The sequence below is a fragment of the Lactuca saligna genome, chromosome 9 (genome assembly GCF_052625555.1).
Source record: "Lactuca saligna cultivar CGN05327 chromosome 9, ASM5262555v1, whole genome shotgun sequence".
Lineage (NCBI taxonomy): Eukaryota > Viridiplantae > Streptophyta > Magnoliopsida > Asterales > Asteraceae > Lactuca > Lactuca saligna.
This window is the reverse complement of record NC_136425.1, coordinates 160,158,802-160,176,992: the sequence shown is the minus strand read 5'-3', so window position 1 is coordinate 160,176,992 and position 18,191 is coordinate 160,158,802. Positions and strand designations below refer to the sequence as shown.

The window sequence follows — 18,191 nt, the reverse complement described above, 5'->3', positions numbered from 1 at the left end:
TAACCTTGTGCACTCAATCTCCTAGTCCTTTACTTGACACTTTGTCAACGAATTAGTCTAATTTCCAAATATGAAACTTCTCATTCATCATGCAATACTTGTTGTATGATTCCAAGTCTCTATCCAATTGAAACTTGGGCAATGAGAAACTTTCCCTATTTGGTAAATTCTTGACCTTTCCACATAATTAAGAATCACATCCATTCGTTGTAGAAATATGCAAACATCAATGTTCCATAACGATTTCATTGCAAGGAAATAAATAAATGAGTCAAACCAAAATTTATTTTATTCATAAAAGCAGCGGAAAACATTTGTCCTTACAATGCAAAATCAACTGAAAAACTATGTAATCAAATATTCCTAACTACTCTATCATAACTTTCTAAGCTCAAATCTAATCTTCGAATCCATGCAATCGAGATCCATTTCTTCGTGATTAGACTCATCTTGCTATTCCATCAAGCTTCCTCTCTTTTCACTGATCCTGCAAAACATTCAAATGCAATCTTATCACATTATGTATTAAGAATCAATAAATAGGAACATAATGGAGTTAGATAGTGGATTTTACCTGAAGCACAGCCATACTCTTTGACTCTCCCATCTTTTGGACTTTTCAGGCTCTTAGGGTAGACTTGTATCCAACGCCCTTTCTCTTGGCAGCAAATGCAGGTCGGTTCTCCTAGAACGTCCTCGGAAGCATGGTTGGTTGACTTTCCCAACAAATATGCTCTATTGCTTTGCCAAACCATTTCTGATTCAGCAACAATGAGCATGTAAGTTAGGTCAATGAGGCTTGCATCATGATCCATCATATAATACTTTCTTTTGAACTCATTATATGATTCAGGGAGTGACTGTAGAACCCAGCCTATAGCCAACTCATCAGGGAATGATGCACCCAACATTACCAACATATCGATGTGTGATTTCATTCCTAGAACGTGGGCACACATGGGTTTACCATCTTCATGTTTCATTTCCAATAGGGCTTTAGTGACATTGAACCTTTCAATTCTTCGATCTTGTGGTTTAGGGAGAACAACGGGAGGAGGAGGGGGAAGTGAAGCATGATCTCTTGTTCCTCGATCGAATCGTGGAATATCATCTTCACATTGAATGCTTGTTCCACGAGATTTGGGAAGACCATAGTTGTCGAACTTTGACATCTACAAAACGGGAGAAAATAAATTCAAGTTAGTTGATTGATTGAGTCCTTAATAAATCACCCAAATGAGATATTAAGGCTAGGACCCAACACAATACGCTACAACCTAGAAAAAGGGATGTCGTAATCTAGTTGTCGTATATTTGAAGGTAGGTAAATGACGATTTACCAATTTCCACCATGAAAAACGAAAAAGAAATTTAAGTTTTAAATCTATGAAAACTCTTAGATCCTTTGAGATTCATTGAACTTTTCAATGACATGTTTAAATCTCAATATGCCCCTCTAGTTTGTGACTGGGATACTGTGACATCCCCAAAATCACGGCCAGAAAAGACCGGTTTTGTTTATACTTTATTTCAAAATCAGAGTTATCTTTTAATAAAAGGGTTGCGGAATTTGTCCCAAAACAATAATATGATAAAGATTTATCAAAAGCATCTCCATAGAAATTTATTTCATTAAAAGACTCGGGATTTCATGTTCGTACAGATCAAAAGTATAAACAGTACAATATAAGCCTTACTACATTATTTCATATCTACAGGCCTATATCCGTAATCCCTCGTCCAAAACATCACACCTATGCTCATGCGCCACTACCTGTAATACATAAAACTGAGTGGGTCAGGCTTGGGAGCCTGGTGAGCACATAGGGTTTTCAACCCACAATAAATAAGTTTATTAATTTCATCAATCAACAATAACCCGATTACCCGTTCCCGTTATCCTCACTTTACGTCCCTAAACACCTATCATAAGGGACCTAGCCTAAGGATCATCATCGGGATGGACACTACTGCTAAGGGGATTCCTCAACAATAAATGTCCTAATAGGCAACTATGTGGGGGATGGAGTACACCGGTGAACACATCGTTCACAACACCTACAGGTTGCGAGCCTGCTAGTGTTCCACTGGACTGTCTAGAAGAGTCCGTGGTCGTCATCTATACTCCGCTAGATGACTGGATCAACAACAACATCGAGGCCTCTCATCATTTTATCACACATCACCTATTACATCTACCCATGTTTTACCCCAACATTTTCGTAGATATAAAATACATATACAGTTTAAATCATTGAAAACATGTATAACAACGTTCATCTAGCATAGATAGCAAGTATTCAGATAATATGCACACATAGCACGTAATTTATATAAATACTTCATATCTATGTGTAAGTTGAAAGTAACTATGCACTCACCTGATTAGGTGGTGACTCAGCACTCAGACAGCGCTTCGATACTCTTACAACGATTTTCCTTTGATAAAACCTAGTATCGATACCACTAGGGTTTAGTCTAATGATAACCGCGACAAATTAATTGTATGACTATTATTATTATTATATAAGCGTTAATAACACTCAATATAACTCATAATAATAGCCCAAATAATTATTTTAAAGACCTAATAACATTCCTATATTAAAACATAAGCTAAACTAAAGATAGGATAGGTACAGCTCACTTACAGCGGGTTTTTCTTGAAAACCGGGCTTCGCTGGAGCAGCGTTCCCGAGCCGAAAGGCTCTTTTCTCGGGACTCCGGGAGCCTCGGGGCTTCCTTCGGGTGCTAGGGGGTTTACCTAGGCTTTTAGGGGGGTTAGGGAGCTTAGAGAGAGAGTTTAGAGAGAGAAAGAAGAGGGGTGAGGGGTGAGGAAATGAGGGAACCCGGCACCTCTATTTATAGGGGTGGAATCTGATGGACTCGCCGAGTAGGGGCGACCTACTCGCCGAGTTGGTCCATGTGGTGGCCTTCTGGTGGTGCCACGTGTCCAATTCTGGTGGTGCCACGTCACCCCCTATCGCGTATCAGCCCTCAAACTTAGAAAAATCATAACTTTCGCATACGAGCTCCGTTTTCGACGTTCATTATATCCACGCGTAGGTAAAATCAAGATCTACAACTTTAGTTTAGACTCCGTCGGCTAATTCTTGACCGATCTCAAATTTAACAGTAGGAGGAGTTTAGACTGTTAAATGACAGCGAAGAGTTCATAACTCCTTCATACGGACTCCGTTTTCGTCTGTCTTTTTACCGTTGAGTTCCTATTAATGAGATCTTCAACTCTCATTTAGGTCACGTAAGCCAAAAACCGCTCGAATTAAAATTCGAGTTTCAGGCCGTGCACTGCTAAGCCGAATCTTAGAAAAATCATAACTTCTTCATACGAAGTCAGATTTGGGCGTTCTTTTTATCGATTTTCTTAGTTTAACATATTCTACGACTTTTGTTTAGATTTCTAAGGCTAAAAAGTCTTCTATCGTAAATTCACTATTTACGTCTTCCGGTGCCGTGCCGGTTTTGCCGTAAAACTTCGGTGGGCCATAACTTCTTCGTTATAGCTCGGATTTCGGCATTCTTTATATATACGGAAACCTTGAGACATATTCTACAACTTTATGTAGAGATATCGGGATTATCTCACACTTTAATTTTGACGCTCATTTTTATTCTTTATTAATTATACATTTATAATTAAATAATAAACACATAAACACACATAATTCACATAATACTCAAATATTTCATATTTATTACTTCAAAAAGAGTTACAATAGTTGACCTAGACTATTACATTGACAAAAATGCTTAGCCCTGAAAACCCGGGTGTTACAGATACCGAGGATCACAAAGCGGGTGTGAATAACCATGCAAACTTACATGGGGCCCCCACATGTTACAGTCACCTATTCGATGTGTCGGTTAACCACACACGCTCCACCGAACTATGAAAAACATTGAGTCACCCTTTGTTACCTTTGCTTAGAACCATTTAGTGTGCCAGTAAACCACACACGCTCCACTAACGTCTTTGCAAGGGTACAAAGTGTAATTTCATGGAATTGCATCAATTCACTTTTGCCTGAAGTAACTAAGATTGGGAATTTGTAAAAAACATTTAGTTACTTTTGTACTTCATTATACTTATAATGGAAGGTTTTGTCCTATCCTACCCGTTCGGCTAATGACCATCCACTAGTCAAGAGTGCGGTGGGTAAGAGTCGATACCCATTCAATCGCCATTTTATAGGCAATTTCCTTAAACACCCCTTATAGACCAGCTTCTTGAATGAGGCCTACTAACGGTAAGACTGACTTTTTCTCATACATATATATATATATATATATATATATATATATATATATATATATATGTATATATATAATGTTAAACTTTTAATGTTATATATAGCATAGGGTGTATTTTACACTTTTAAAATACTATGTGGTCAAATTTAACAGTTATACTTGTAATTCAATTAAATTGTAAACCAAAACTTTATGGATTTATTAAACCTCTTTTAATTATACACCTTAATTAATTAATAAAACCATAAGGGTGTGATTTGAACTTTTCAAAACAAAACTAGGGTTTTAGAATTTAACATTTCTAAATTAAACTTTTAATCAACTTTTAAATTCCAAAACTTGAGGGCAAGTTTTGAAACTATTTAAAACATTAGGGTTTTAACTATTTAAATTTAAAAACAAAACTATTTAGTTCAAATTTTAAACTATAAAACCTAAAGGGGGGAAATTGAAACTTTTTCACAAGATAATTCAAATCTAAATTACAAATAATCAAACTTTATCTAATAAAACAAATGATTATCTAAATTTTGACAATTATCTTCTACTTAGGTAAGGATAATCACCAAATATTGATAAAATTCGAATTTTATAACAAAAACATGTTTATGGTAATTATCCAAAGCTAAAACCGGAAGAAAATCGCGAATATGAGCTGTCAGACGTTTTGACTCGTTGAGTCTGGACCTGGACTCATCGAGTATAGCTGACTCGGCGAGTGCACTAAGTGACTCGGCGAGTCAAACACTCAGAAGCAAAAACAATTCAATTTTCAATGCTGATTTCGATCAAATATGCATCAATACAATAGAAACCAATCAAGGCTCTGATACCACTGATGGATTTTGGTCATAAGAACATCTTATGTGCTCATACAAACCCTAATGCTTGGATCTAGGTTTCTCTATTGTACATGCAATTCATCCAAGACTATAAACCCTAGATCTAGTATATGATAATCAATATAACATATGAATTAGGGTTTAGATCATACCTTGATTGTTATGTAGCAATAACAATCTCAAATCCTTCTTGTATTGACTTTAGAAAGCTTAGAGTCACAAATGTCACTCCTCTAATGGTTCACAAACACCAAGAGCAATAGGATGAAGAGGAGAAGAGAAGGAGACACCCAAAACCGTCCAAAACCCTAAGGAGTTACTTGCCCACGTTTTTGGTGCTCTAGGGATCTTTAAATAGTGAAGCTATTAGGGTTATCAAACCAGGAAACCCTAATTTGGATGCTTAAGCCCTAAGCAACCCATGGACTCCTTCCTTAAAGGCCCTAGGACGATTTCTAATGGGTTTCCCCATAAAATTCGTCCACCCCTTTAATATGGAGTCCATTAGCTCAATATTCAACTATCATACAATTGACAGTTCAAGTCCCTTAAGTTTAATTAATCTCTTTTAGCCATAAAATTAATTCTTATTAATTCTTGACTAATATTAATCAAACAATATGATTTCTCCTTTAATATATTATTCTCATAATATATTAATAAATCATATTTAATCCTTTTTCTCTTCATAATTCATCCTATCAAGTTGCTTTGGTGAAGGCAACCTAAAACGACCATGCACCATCGGGTCAAGTACATAGCAAAATAGTTATGGACTTAGACACTAATCCAACATATATATATATATATATATATATATATATATATATATATATATATATATATATATATATATACACACCTATAAAAGCAGCATTTTTTTTCTTTCACCAAACTCTCATGTATATTGTTTTTTACCACATTCATTTGAAACTCCCATGACTTTTCAATTTTCTTTCTAATATTAATTATAAGTTGGTTAATAAGGTTAAATAATATCAAATCTAAAGTGTAATCATATATAAACCAAATTTCAATATTAAAATAATATCTTTACTTCTACTTATAAAGTTATGTTCTTTAACATTTAACATATTATATTTAATTTATATTGTTGGATGTAAACTATTATCATTTTAAAGATACAATTTTGGAACAATTTATATACTTAAATTATTAATTTAAATATAACATTTCAGGATTAAATTAAATATAAATTTTAGTTTAACTTAAATAACCCAAAAATCATTATCAGTTTAAAGTTATAACTTTTAAACAGTTTTTACAAAATACTTAAATTCTTAATTTAAATATACCATTACAGTGTCAACTTAAATATAAATTTCAGTTCTACTTAAAAAACCAAATAATATTTTATAAATAGTTAAAATAGATGAATTGTAGTGATAAATGCAAAAACTAAATTGTAATCTCAATTCAACTAAAATATTTTCTAAAGATGTTTTTATAATCGTTAAAAGTTTTCAATAAGAAACTTAAAATAACTTACAATAATAATAGTTAAAAATAACTCTATATAAATTATTGTAACATCCCGGAATATCAAGAGTAGAGTTAAAGGGCTAAAAGTGAAATTGTTTAAGTGCAACTCGGCGAGTCCCTGGGTGGACTCGGCGAGTAGGGTCGCGACTTTGGTCGCGTGTTAAGTGGTCTACTCGGCGAGTCCAAAGATGGACTCGGCGAGTAGGAGCTGAGTGGAGAAAACCCTAAATCCGGAGGATGAGCCCTATTTAAAGGACATTATACCCTCTCCCCAGCCTCTTTGATCTCCCTTGAAGTCCAGAAACCCTAGATACGTGATTGTGGAGGATTTGAGTGCATTTGGAGCTTGGGGAAGTGATTGTTGAAGAAATCTTGAAGGAGAAGAGACTTGGATCAAAGGGCTTTGCAAGGATTCTGATTAATCTTCTCTTGGAGCTTCCTTTTGAGGTATTATTTCTATGTTTGAGCTGCTATAATCTAGATTCATCATTTTTGGAGGTGTTAGAGATCATATCTTTTGATGTATTGGAGTTTAGAGGTTAGATCTGAGGTTGCTACCTCAGATCTGGAATGGAGAAGGGGTTTGAATGCATAAAGGTCCCTGTTTTTGAGAGATTGATGGAGCTATCTTGTCCCAAACCCAAACCCTAGAGTGAAAATGCCTAGATCTTCTTGGATTCACGTAAAGATTGCCACTTTACGTGATGGATGGCCTTAGGAGGGGTAGATCTATGGTTTGGATCATCTGCGTGGCTTGGAAAGCCTCTGTATGGATTCAGACCCGGTGGTACTCGGCGAGTCACATGGGTGGACTCGGCGAGTTGCTTGAAGAAAGGCTGGAACTCGGTGAGTTGGAAGAACAACTCGGCGAGTTGGATGAAGATGGCCTGGAACTCGGCGAGTTGTAAGAACAACTCGGCGAGTAGATTGAAGATAGTCGTAGATTCGGCGAGTCTGTTCTTGGACTCGGCGAATCTGGTCGTAGGGTCCAAGTTTCTTTTGGAAGGTCTGTGACTCGGTGAGTCAAGGGAGGACTCGGTGAGATGTGTGCGTGTGGACTCAGAGTTGTTGGACTCAGCGAGTCTCGGGGTAACTCGGTGAGTAGAGTCAATCAGGTGTAGACTTTGACTTTGACCAAGGGTTGACCAGTTGTTTTCCAAGGGCATTTTGGTAATTATTGAATATTGTTTTAAGTTCAGTGTATTGGTGGTTGGCGAGTGGTGGAGATCTTACCAGTAGTCGGAGCAGCTTGGGTTATCCGTTCAGCCGGCAGTTTCGAGGTGAGTTATCCTCACTATATCAACAGGGTATAAGGCACCAAGGCCGACCCTTTATCGGATTGAGATCCGGGTATCTGTTGTTATGTTATTGCTTTGATATGTTTGCATCATGGTAGTTAGGATGGTATTCGTTAGAGACCTGGTTAAGGTCGGTATGCTGGTATATAGGATGATGCTATGATAGTGACCGGTTAGGTCGGTATCCTGCTTAGAGTATGTTGTGTTATGTGATCTGCTAGATCGATTTGATTGAATATGAATTGTTATATGATTGTATGTTTATGTGCACATGGTTGTTTGGACTGGAGTTGGGTTGAGGCGGGTCCTGCTTCGTGCTGTAGGCCAAGATACCCATGGCAGACCGGTTGTTCCGAAGGCCCAACGAGCGGTCCAGATAGGCTGTAGGCCCCACGAGGGCGAACCAGATGTGCCGAGGCTCGGAGAGTGGACCAGGCCGACTGAAGGCCTGATGCGGGCGGACCAGTCATCCTGTAGACTCAGAGAGTGGACTAGGTGGGTTGAAGGCCCGGTGCGGGCGGACCAACCACACTGCAGACTCGAGGTACATGATTGGACTCGGAGGGTGGACCAGATGGACTGAAGGCCCAACACGGCGGACTAGTCTCACAGTAGACCCGATATGCATGGCTGTTCTGTGATTCGATATGATATAGCATGTTATGTGTATGGTATATGTGGTTGGTATTTTGGGGGTATCTCACTAAGCTTTTGGGATTACAGTTGTGGTTTAATGTTTTTCAGGTTCTTCAGGAGACTGTGGCAAGGCAAAGGCGTGATCGTACCGCTCCTCATGTTTATGTGTTATGATATGGACCTGGGAATACTCTGATAATAAATGTATTGAAAACTTTTTTTTGTAATAACTTAATGAATTGGGATGTTTTTGAAAAGTTTAAATTTTGTTGAAGTTTTTGGTTGTTACAAGTTGGTATCAGAGCCTTGGTTTAAGTGAATTGGAGGAACACTCGTGTGACTCCAGTCTCAAATCGAGGAGGGTTTTCAAAAGAGAATTTAAAATGGTTTTCGAAATAAGTAAAGGAGGACGCGGAGGTACGATCAGCCGGAGCCAGTAAGTAACCCCAAAATATCATACATGATAATTGTTTTTATTGAGCTTTGATAGAACAACATGCTAGCACTAGGCTAGGGATCCTCAGGATTTCATGATAATGTTGCCTGTTTTATGATGCCTGCTAGCCTAGGGTTTCCTTCTGTATGAGATTTCTAGTGTTCCTCTAGGAGTGAGGATTGAGTGCTTGCTATGTATATTTGTCACTAGGGTGTTGTGGTAGTACTTCATACAAATATGGGTAGGTGTGGAAGGTAGTATGGGCCCGTACTACTGAAAGCACAGGACCCATACGCGTATCAGGGAAACCATGACCTCTAGGGTTGGGTTGAGAGTTGGTTCCCGGGATAGTGGGAAGTGTCTGAGATTGTGTGGTTTATTTTCAGTATGGAGGTTTTGAGGCATGCTGAGAGTGGATCCGGGTCAGGATCGGGAGCAGGAAAGGGAGTTCCGGGCGGGTCAGTACCGCCCGAGGTTATCGGTCAGATGAGCACGTGCGAGTTGGATGCGAGGATTCGTGAGATCCTACATGATAAGGTTGTTGCGTTGTTCCGGGCCGAGCTGCCGGAACTGTTTGGGTTGATCAAGACCGTCATGGTGGAGTATTTTGATGAGCGTTATGCGGCTCTCATGGAGACGGCTGCCGCGGCGACTACAACGGCTATAGCAGCGGTAGTGGGAGGAGCTGGTAGAGGTTTTCAATATCGGGACTTCGATAATACGAAGTCTCCCACCTTTGATGGACTTCAGGACCCAATCGTTGCTATGAGATGGTTATCGGACATGGAGGGGTGTTTCTTCATGTGTTCATGCCATGCTAATCAGAGGGTGAGGTGTGCTCTGAACCTGTTAAGGGTCGGGGCAAAGGATTGGTGGAGATTGACCACGGGGTCATACTCGGATGCGCAGAGGGCTGCAGTTTCATGGGATCGGTTCAGAGAGATGTCCAACACTCGTTATGTTCCGCAGGTCGAGAGGGAGAGGTTGGATCAGGAGTTTCTTGAGCTGAAGCAGGATTCGGAGTCGGTGACGGAGATCACCAGGATGTTTACTGAGAGGGCGATTTTTTGCCTTGAGTTCGCTTCGGAGCAGGCTCAGATGTCCCGATATCTGAGTATGCTGAAGAGAGATATCAGACAGTTTGTGTCCGTGCAGAAGTGCGAGACTTTGTTGGAGTTGCAGGAGGTCGCCAGGCGGCGGGAGTTGGAGATTGAGTTGCAGTTGCGTGAGCTGGGGTAAGTTCCGGTACAGTCGCAGCCGGCATCGAAACGGTCCAAGACCGTTGATTCGAGGGTGGGAGATCAGGACAGCCACGTTTGTGGGAAGTGTGGGAGGGGTCACGCCGGAGTTTGTCGGTCCGGTGGTGCGTGCCGCAAGTGTGGAAAGGAGGGGCACTATACGAGGGATTGTCGGCAGTCAGCACCGGTTCGGGATTTGAGGATTTGTTATCATTGTCATCAGGTTGGGCACTTAAGGGTCAACTGCCCACAGCTTGCTGCAGGGCCGGTGCAGGCTCCAGCACCGGCCACTTTGAGGATCACAGGTGGAGGTCAGGGTGGAGCAGAGCCCCCAAGGGCTCAGGGTCGTGCTTTTCAGCTTTCAGCATAAGAGATCAGAGCAATGTCGGATGCAGCTGCGGGTATGTTCCTTTCTTGATATCTTGTTATCTTGTGATTATTGTGGAGTATTGTTTATCTGCTAGTCTTGTTGCGTGGATTTCGGTATTGAATTCTTTGGTTTTGAAGGTTATGGCTTAGTTATGGATTTAGTGTAGGGAAATTCGTTGGTTATCTTTCATGAGGGTTGTTCATGGAAATCGGGTGTTGGTCTGGATATTAGGTAGCAGTTGCAGTCTGAGGAGTGGTTAGCAGAGGATCGAGTTCTTTCATGCCGGGATCATCAGTATTGATATGCGATTGGCGAAGCTTCTTCGTATTAGTGGGAAACGGTTCGCGTGAAAGAGTACGTGTCGTGAAGGGTTGTGGCGGGAGGTCGGTGATGGCGACCGGTGGTTGATAGTCAGTGCTCTAAGAGGGGGAGAATTGGAGAATTCTCTGGAGGATCGACGAGTATGAAAGGTTGTTTAGCTGCATGGGATTCAATAGTGTCTCGGTCAGCCAAGGGCAGTGGCGGGTATGAGTAAGTGGCAGACGTGCGGGGCGGGATACAGACCATTATCAATTGATTGTGGAAGGCCTAGGATTGGGCCGGGACTGAGTATATGGGATGGAGGTAGAGTTCGGAACCCCTAGAGGGCTAGAACAGTATGCATGGGAGGAGTTTCCCGAAGGAGTAACTCGAAATGTTGATTACTAGTCGAGCGATCCGGATAAGACTGAAGGCCGGTAGGCGTACCAGTCAGGCCGAAGGCTCGGGGAACGGTCCAACCAGACTAAAGGCCCTGGAGGGCGGTCCAGGTCTGCTGAAGGTTATGAGAGTGGTCCAATTTGGCTGAAGGCCTGGTAAGGCGGTCCAGTCATGCTGAAGACTCCGCATGTGTCGTTAGATCGGTGCGAGGAAATGGATTGAGTATGCCGCGATATGTTAGCGTTGTAAGGTCTGGTCCTGGGTAGTGATCTTGATTAGTGAAGTTGATACATGGACTCGAGAGTCTTTGCAAGTAGATTCAGATCATGTGTGTTGCATGCATAGCGGTTATGCTAAAAAGGGGTGGTGTAGCATTAGGTGAGCACCGTGGCACTTGTTGTGGTGACAAGGCGGCCAAGTGGATTTCCTTGGTAAGGAAAGAGGGAGGAATGTAGTTCCGGAGGGGAGTGTAAATTCACGGAAGTGAAAGCAGTAGCGCAGGGTTATGATCGGAGTGGTCCAATTGTGGTCATTAAGCAGCGCTTTTGCGGCGGTGGTATGGGATGACATCATGTTGGGATGTCTGCTGAGGTCGCAGGAGGAATTCCGCGGGTATAGAGTCAAGAGACTCGTAAGGGATGCAGGGATGGAGTTTTGGATTCCCAACTTGATTTTGGTGAAGGAATTGTGTAGTAATGGTTCATCCGGAGGGATGTTTTGAGGGGCATCAGTGTGATGGGTTTTCCTCACCCGAGGGTGCTAGAGCTAGTTCAGCATGTGCATGTGATTGCAAAAGGAGAACTCATGGGAGTTGCTCTGAAGAATGTGTCTTTCTATCAGCATGGAATGGATAGAGTTGGACTCGGATTGGGAATCCGGTGGTGCATGGTTATTTCTAGCTCATATAGGTCGAGTGATGGTTGTGATTTGGAGCAGTGCTGCATCATGGGTGGTACTCAGTTGTTAGGTGTGGTTATCAGAGGGTAAAGTCGGTGGCCGGCTTGTGACGGTGGTCAGGACACCGCGAGAAAGGAGAGAATGAGTTTCTGGTTTCCATGGTTGTGCTTTGAGGAACCTGGTTGGGTTAATGCCAGGAGTTGTAATGCGAGAGAATTTCTAGAGTTGAGTTGCCGCAGCCTTCGAGGATGAAGCCTAATTTAAGTGGGGGAGAATTGTAACATCCCAGAATATCAAGAGTAGAGTTGAAGGGCTAAAAGTGAAATTGTTTAAGGGCAACTCGGTGAGTCCCTGGGTGGACTCGACGAGTAGGGTCGCGACTTTGGTCGCGTGTTAAGTGGTCTATTCGGCAAGTCCAAAGATGGACTCGGCGAGTAGGAGCTGAGTGGAGAAAACCCTAAATCCGGAGGATGAGCCCTATTTAAAGGACATTATACCCTCTCCCCAGCCTCTTTGATCTCCCTTAAAGTCTAGAAACCCTAGATACGTGATTGTGGAGGATTTGAGTGCATTTGGAGCTTGGGGAAGTGATTGTTGAAGAAATCTTGAAGGAGAAGAGACTTGGATCAAAGGGCTTTGCAAGGATTCAGATTAATCTTCTCTTGGAGCTTCCTTTTGAGGTATTATTTCTCTGTTTGAGCTGCTATTATCTAGATTCATCATTTTTTGAGGTGTTAGAGATCATATCTTTTGATGTATTGGAGTTTAGAGGTTAGATCTGAGGTTGCTACCTCAGATCTGGAATGGAGAAGGGGTTTGAATGCATAAAGGTCCCTGTTTTTGAGAGATTGATGGAGCTATCTTGTCCCAAACCCAAACCCTAGAGTGAAAATGCCTAGATCTTCTTGGATTCACGTAAAGATTGCCACTTTACGTGATGGATGGCCTTAGGAGGGGTAGATCTATGGTTTGGATCATCTGCATGGCTTGGAAAGCCTCTGTATGGATTCAGACCCGGTGGTACTCGGCGAGTCACATGGGTGGACTCGGCAAGTTGCTTGAAGAAAGGCTGGAACTCGGCGAGTTGGATGAAGATGGCCTAGAACTCGGCGAGTTGTAAGAACAACTCGGCGAGTAGGTTGAAGATAGTCGTAGATTCGGCGAGTCTGTTCTTGGACTCGGCGAGTTTGGTCGTAGGGTCCAAGTTTCTTTTGGAAGGGCTGTGACTCGGTGAGTCAAGGGAGGACTCGGTGAGATGTGTGCGTGTGGACTCAGAGTTGTTGGACTCGGCGAGTCTCGGGGTAACTCGGCGAGTAGAGTCAGTCAGGTGTAGACTTTGACTTTGACCAAGGGTTGACCAGTTGTTTTCCAGGGGCATTTTGGTAATTATTGAATATTGTTTTAAGTTCAGTGTATTGGTGGTTGGCGAGTGGTGGAGATCCTACCAGTAGTCGGAGCAGCTTGGGTTATCCGTTCAGCCGGCAGTTTCGAGGTGAGTTATCCTCACTATATCAACAAGGTCTAAGGCACCAAGGCCGACCCTTTATTGGATTGAGATCCGGGTATCTGTTGTTATGTTATTGCTTTGATATGTTTGCATCCTGGTAGTTAGGATGGTATTCGTTAGAGACCTGGTTAAGGTCGGTATGCTGGTATATAGGATGATGCTATGATAGTGACCGGTTAAGTCGGTATCCTGCTTAGAGTATGTTGTGTTACGTGATCTGCTAGATCGGTTTGATTGAATATGAATTGTTATATGATTGTATGTTTATGTGCACATGGTTGTTTGGACTGGAGTTGGGTTGAGGCGGGTCCTGCTTCATGCTGTAGGCCAAGATACCCAGGGCGAACCGGTTGTTCCGAAGGCCCAATGAGCGGTCCAGATAGGCTGTAGGCCCCACGAGGGCGGACCAGATGTGCCGAGGCTCGGAGAGTGGACCAGGCCGACTGAAGGCCCGATGCGGGCGGACCAGTCATACTGTACACTCAGAGAGTGGAACAGGTGGGTTGAAGGCCCGGTGCGGGCGGACCAACCACACTGCAGACTCGAGGGACATGACTGGACTCGGAGGGTGGACCAGGTGGACTGAAGGCCCGACACGGCGGACCAGTCTCACAGTAGACCCGATATGCATGGCTGTTCTGTGATTCGATATGATATAGCAAGTTATGTGTATGATATATGCGGTTGGTATTTTGGGGGTATCTCACTAAGCTTTTGGGATTACAGTTGTGGTTTAATGTTTTTCAGGTTCTTCAGGAGACTGTGGCAAGGCAAAGGCGTGATCGTACCACTCCTAGTGTTTATGTTTTATGATATGGACCTGAGAATACTCTGATAATAAATGTATTGAAAACTTTTTTTTTTTTTGTAATAACTTAATGAATTGGGATGTTTTTGAAAAGTTTAAATTTTGTTGAAATTTTTTGTTGTTACAATTATTATATTGTTATCTTTAAAATCAAAAAACAATGTTTGATGTTTTAAGTAATTATAGTGATAGAAATCTAAACATTAAACAAATTAATTGTAAAAATTTAATTAACAATAACAATAACTATATATACCATTAGATTATAGATTATATTTAATTTTATTTATAAGTAACCCGTAGGTAGAAATCATTGACACAATCGTAATTATAGAATTTTAAATGGTATCTACATTATCATATAATTCAAAACAAACAATATTTATACAAATTTATTATATAAAAGATAACGTCATTGATAGCTTAAAAATCATATATTTGTAAAGATTTCAAATACACGGTTCGATTCCACGCAAATGTACGGGTATTTGCCTAATTTTATCTATAAAACTAGGATACATACAAAATTTACTAGATATTTGTTTCTTCAATTTATTTCATCAAATTTAATTTTGTTCGAATTTTGCAAATTACGTGATATCCCCCAGCCGTTTACACCGTTGGAGCTTCAAACCGGAACCACAACTGAACCCGGTCGACTAACCTGAACCCCGAACTCCAAATTGTGGGCTGAGGCGGTGACTGTAGACTCTAGAGATACCCAAGCGGCCAATAAAAATGGCACTACGCCACCTCACTCCTCTCTCTCCTTTCACAACTCTCACTCGCCGTCTTCCGTCGTTCCCCACCCTTTCCTCCACCACCTCACGCCGCTACAACCGATTTTCATTTTCAGTAATGGCGTCCGCCTCGCGAAAGGTACAGTATTCGTATATCAATCGTAAATCGGCTTCTTCTTTCGGGATTTGTAATTGAATTCAGCTGATTTTAATTTTAATTACAGGTGCTTGTTCCAATTGCTAACGGAACGGAGCCGATGGAGGCTGTGATTACCATCGATGTGCTCCGTAGAGCTGGCGCCGACGTTACCGTCGCTTCCGTTGAAAAGCAGCTCCGCGTCGATGCTTGCCACGGTGTTAAAATCGTCGCTGATGCTCTGATTTCTGACTGTGTTGACACCGTATTCGATCTTATTTCCCTGCCTGTATGCTCTTTTTCCCTCTCCTATCTGTTTAACATGCCTTGAAATGCAAAATCTGTTACAAGATAAACACTACCGATGTGTACTAACAGTAGTTCTTACTAAATTCAACATGACTGTTAACTGTTAAGAGCTTAAATTGAATTAGCCAATTTCCGTTTTCTCTTTTCTGTTCGTGAAAAAGGAAAGGAGGAATAGACTTTGTAGACATTACTTGTTCCAAACAAACTGCCAAATTGCAAAATAAGATCACACCTTGCAAGAGCAACTAATCTGGACAAAATTTCAAAGTACTATTTAACTTTTAGTATTAAGGTTTAATCACTTGATGGATTTCCATGGCATCTTCTGGACATGATTGATGATTCTATCTTTGTGCAACTCAAAAAGCCATCATAAGAATTTGAAGTTGCAGTTTAAGGCTTTCAGTTTTCTTTTCCATTGCTGTTCTGAATACACTATAATCATATGTTTGGATGAGTCAATTATCACTATCATTATTTACTAACATGCTTCTGGATTGTGCCATATATTTGCATAACTTCTACTTCATGGTTTGCATTAATCTTGTATCGACCAAAATTCCCTGTTATGTTTTCTTAAAATCACTTTCTTTTCAAAATCAACCATCATAAATCCTTAGCAACTCTATAACCATTTCTTCAAATTTTCCCTACAGGGAGGAATGCCAGGTGCATCCACTCTAAAAGACAACAACACACTGGAGAACATTGTGAAAAAACAAGCTTCAGAAGGTCGACTCTATGCTGCAATATGTGCATCTCCTGCTGTTGCACTTGGTTCATGGGGCCTACTCAAGGGCTTAAAAGTAAATACTAAATACACTCCACCCCTACCCTCTATTCTTTTTCCCCATTAAATTTAAAAAACTTTTCTTCTTGTAGGCAACTTGCTATCCAGCTTTCACGGAGCAACTATCATCATCTGCAACCACAGTCGATTCACGAGTCCAACAAGATGGAAAAGTCATCACTAGCAGAGGTCCAGGAACCACCATGGAATACTCTGTAACACTTGTAGAACAACTTTTTGGAAAAGAGAAAGCCAATGAAGTTTCTGGACCACTGGTTTGTTTCTAAACCCTAAACCCTAAACTCTAATCCAGACCTTAAGAGATTGAAATCACATCAAACATTATTATTATATTGTTTTTTCAGTTGATGAATCCGAAGCAAACTGATCAATTCATTGTGACTGAATTGAATAAGCTACAATGGACATGTGCCTCTACACCTAAGGTGAGATTTCATTCTGTAATAAACTAATAGTTTCAAATTAGGGTTTGTTAATTTAGGGTTTTTCTTTTTAGATTTTGGTACCAATTGCGGATGGGTCAGAGGAGATGGAAGCTGTTATGATCATTGATGTTCTTCGAAGAGCAAAAGCGGAAGTTGTGGTTGCATCAGTTGGTGATAATCTTGAAATTTTGGCTTCACGTAAAGTGAAATTGGTTGCTGACATGCTTCTTGATGAAGCTGCTAAGCTTTCATATGACCTAATTGTGTTGCCAGTTAAGTTTTTATTTTTTAATTACTTCATAAACCCTAAAGTAATTTTTTTTTTTTATTTTTTTTTTTTTTATAACATGTTGAAATTACTTTAGGGTGGACTTGGTGGGGCCCAAGCATTTGCAAAAAGCGAAACACTTGTAAATTTGCTAAAGAAGCAGAGGGAGTTGGAAAAATACTATGGAGCAATTTGTGCTTCCCCAGCTCTAGTCCTTGAGCCCCATGGATTACTCGAGGTAAGTTTTGTTATTTGGGTTAAAAAGACTAAAATACCCCTGAATGGGTTAATTTGATGTAACTAGGGAAAGAAGGCAACGGCTTTCCCGGCAATGTGTGAGAAACTGAGGGACAAAAGTGAAGTGGAAAGCAGAGTGGTGGTTGATGGTAAAGTTGTAACGAGTAGAGGGCCAGGGACATCTTTGGAATTTTCATTGGCGATTGTGGAGAAATTATTGGGTCGTGAGAAAGCTTTGGAGATTGGTAAGGCAATGTTGGTTGTGTAAGTAATGTAAGTTTAGTTGCATGCTTTGTGGTGTGTATGTCAAAAGTCAAAACCAGTTGACCTAATAAATGTCTTCGTTACTTGTATGATAAAGCCAAAGGTGCTGTTATAATGAAAGTAACTCTTGAGTTTCTGATTGGATTGTTTAAAGCAGAGACATGAAAAATGTCTCGGTGACATTTTTTTTTTCTAATAAAAGAATGTGATACTTGTTGAAATTTGATTAATAGAAAAAAAAAATACGATAGTAAGTTGAAAACTCTCTACCTATGGAAAGAAAAGACATGTAATAGGCCACAAGAACTCCCAACAACCTAAAGAGTATTTAGAAAACAAAATAAAGGATACTAGAACAAGCTCCAAACCCACTTACATATAAATACAAGGAACATAAATAACAAAAGTGACAGAAAAGGAAAGAAACATTCTATGAGGAAGCCTCCAATGAACATCGACTTTAGCAACATTTGGGGAGGGTTTAAGAGTAAGAGT

At 40.7% G+C, this 18,191-nt stretch overlaps 1 protein-coding gene across 1 annotated transcript; it reads left to right on the top strand.

Moving 5' to 3' along the window:
• Positions 1–15,108: 15,108 nt before the first annotated feature.
• Positions 15,109–17,832, top strand: LOC145015626 (protein DJ-1 homolog B-like). The gene is made up of 8 exons (XM_078974095.1): positions 15,109–15,385; positions 15,471–15,671; positions 16,348–16,497; positions 16,574–16,756; positions 16,847–16,927; positions 16,999–17,199; positions 17,293–17,433; positions 17,500–17,832. The coding sequence occupies exons 1-8, from the start codon at positions 15,245–15,247 to the stop codon at positions 17,698–17,700; spliced, it is 1,299 nt and encodes a 432-aa protein (XP_078830221.1). The 5' UTR covers positions 15,109–15,244; the 3' UTR covers positions 17,701–17,832.
• The last annotated feature ends 359 nt before the right edge of the window (positions 17,833–18,191 follow it).

Excerpts from the sequence above, each read along its gene's own strand:
- LOC145015626 (XM_078974095.1), top strand. The coding sequence starts at position 15,245 with ATGGCACTACGCCACCTCACTCCTCTCTCTCCTTTCACAACTCTCACT. Across the intron at positions 16,928-16,998 it reads CATGTGCCTCTACACCTAAG|ATTTTGGTACCAATTGCGGA; the intron begins GTGAGATTTCAT and ends TTTTCTTTTTAG. Across the intron at positions 17,434-17,499 it reads AGCCCCATGGATTACTCGAG|GGAAAGAAGGCAACGGCTTT; the intron begins GTAAGTTTTGTT and ends TGATGTAACTAG.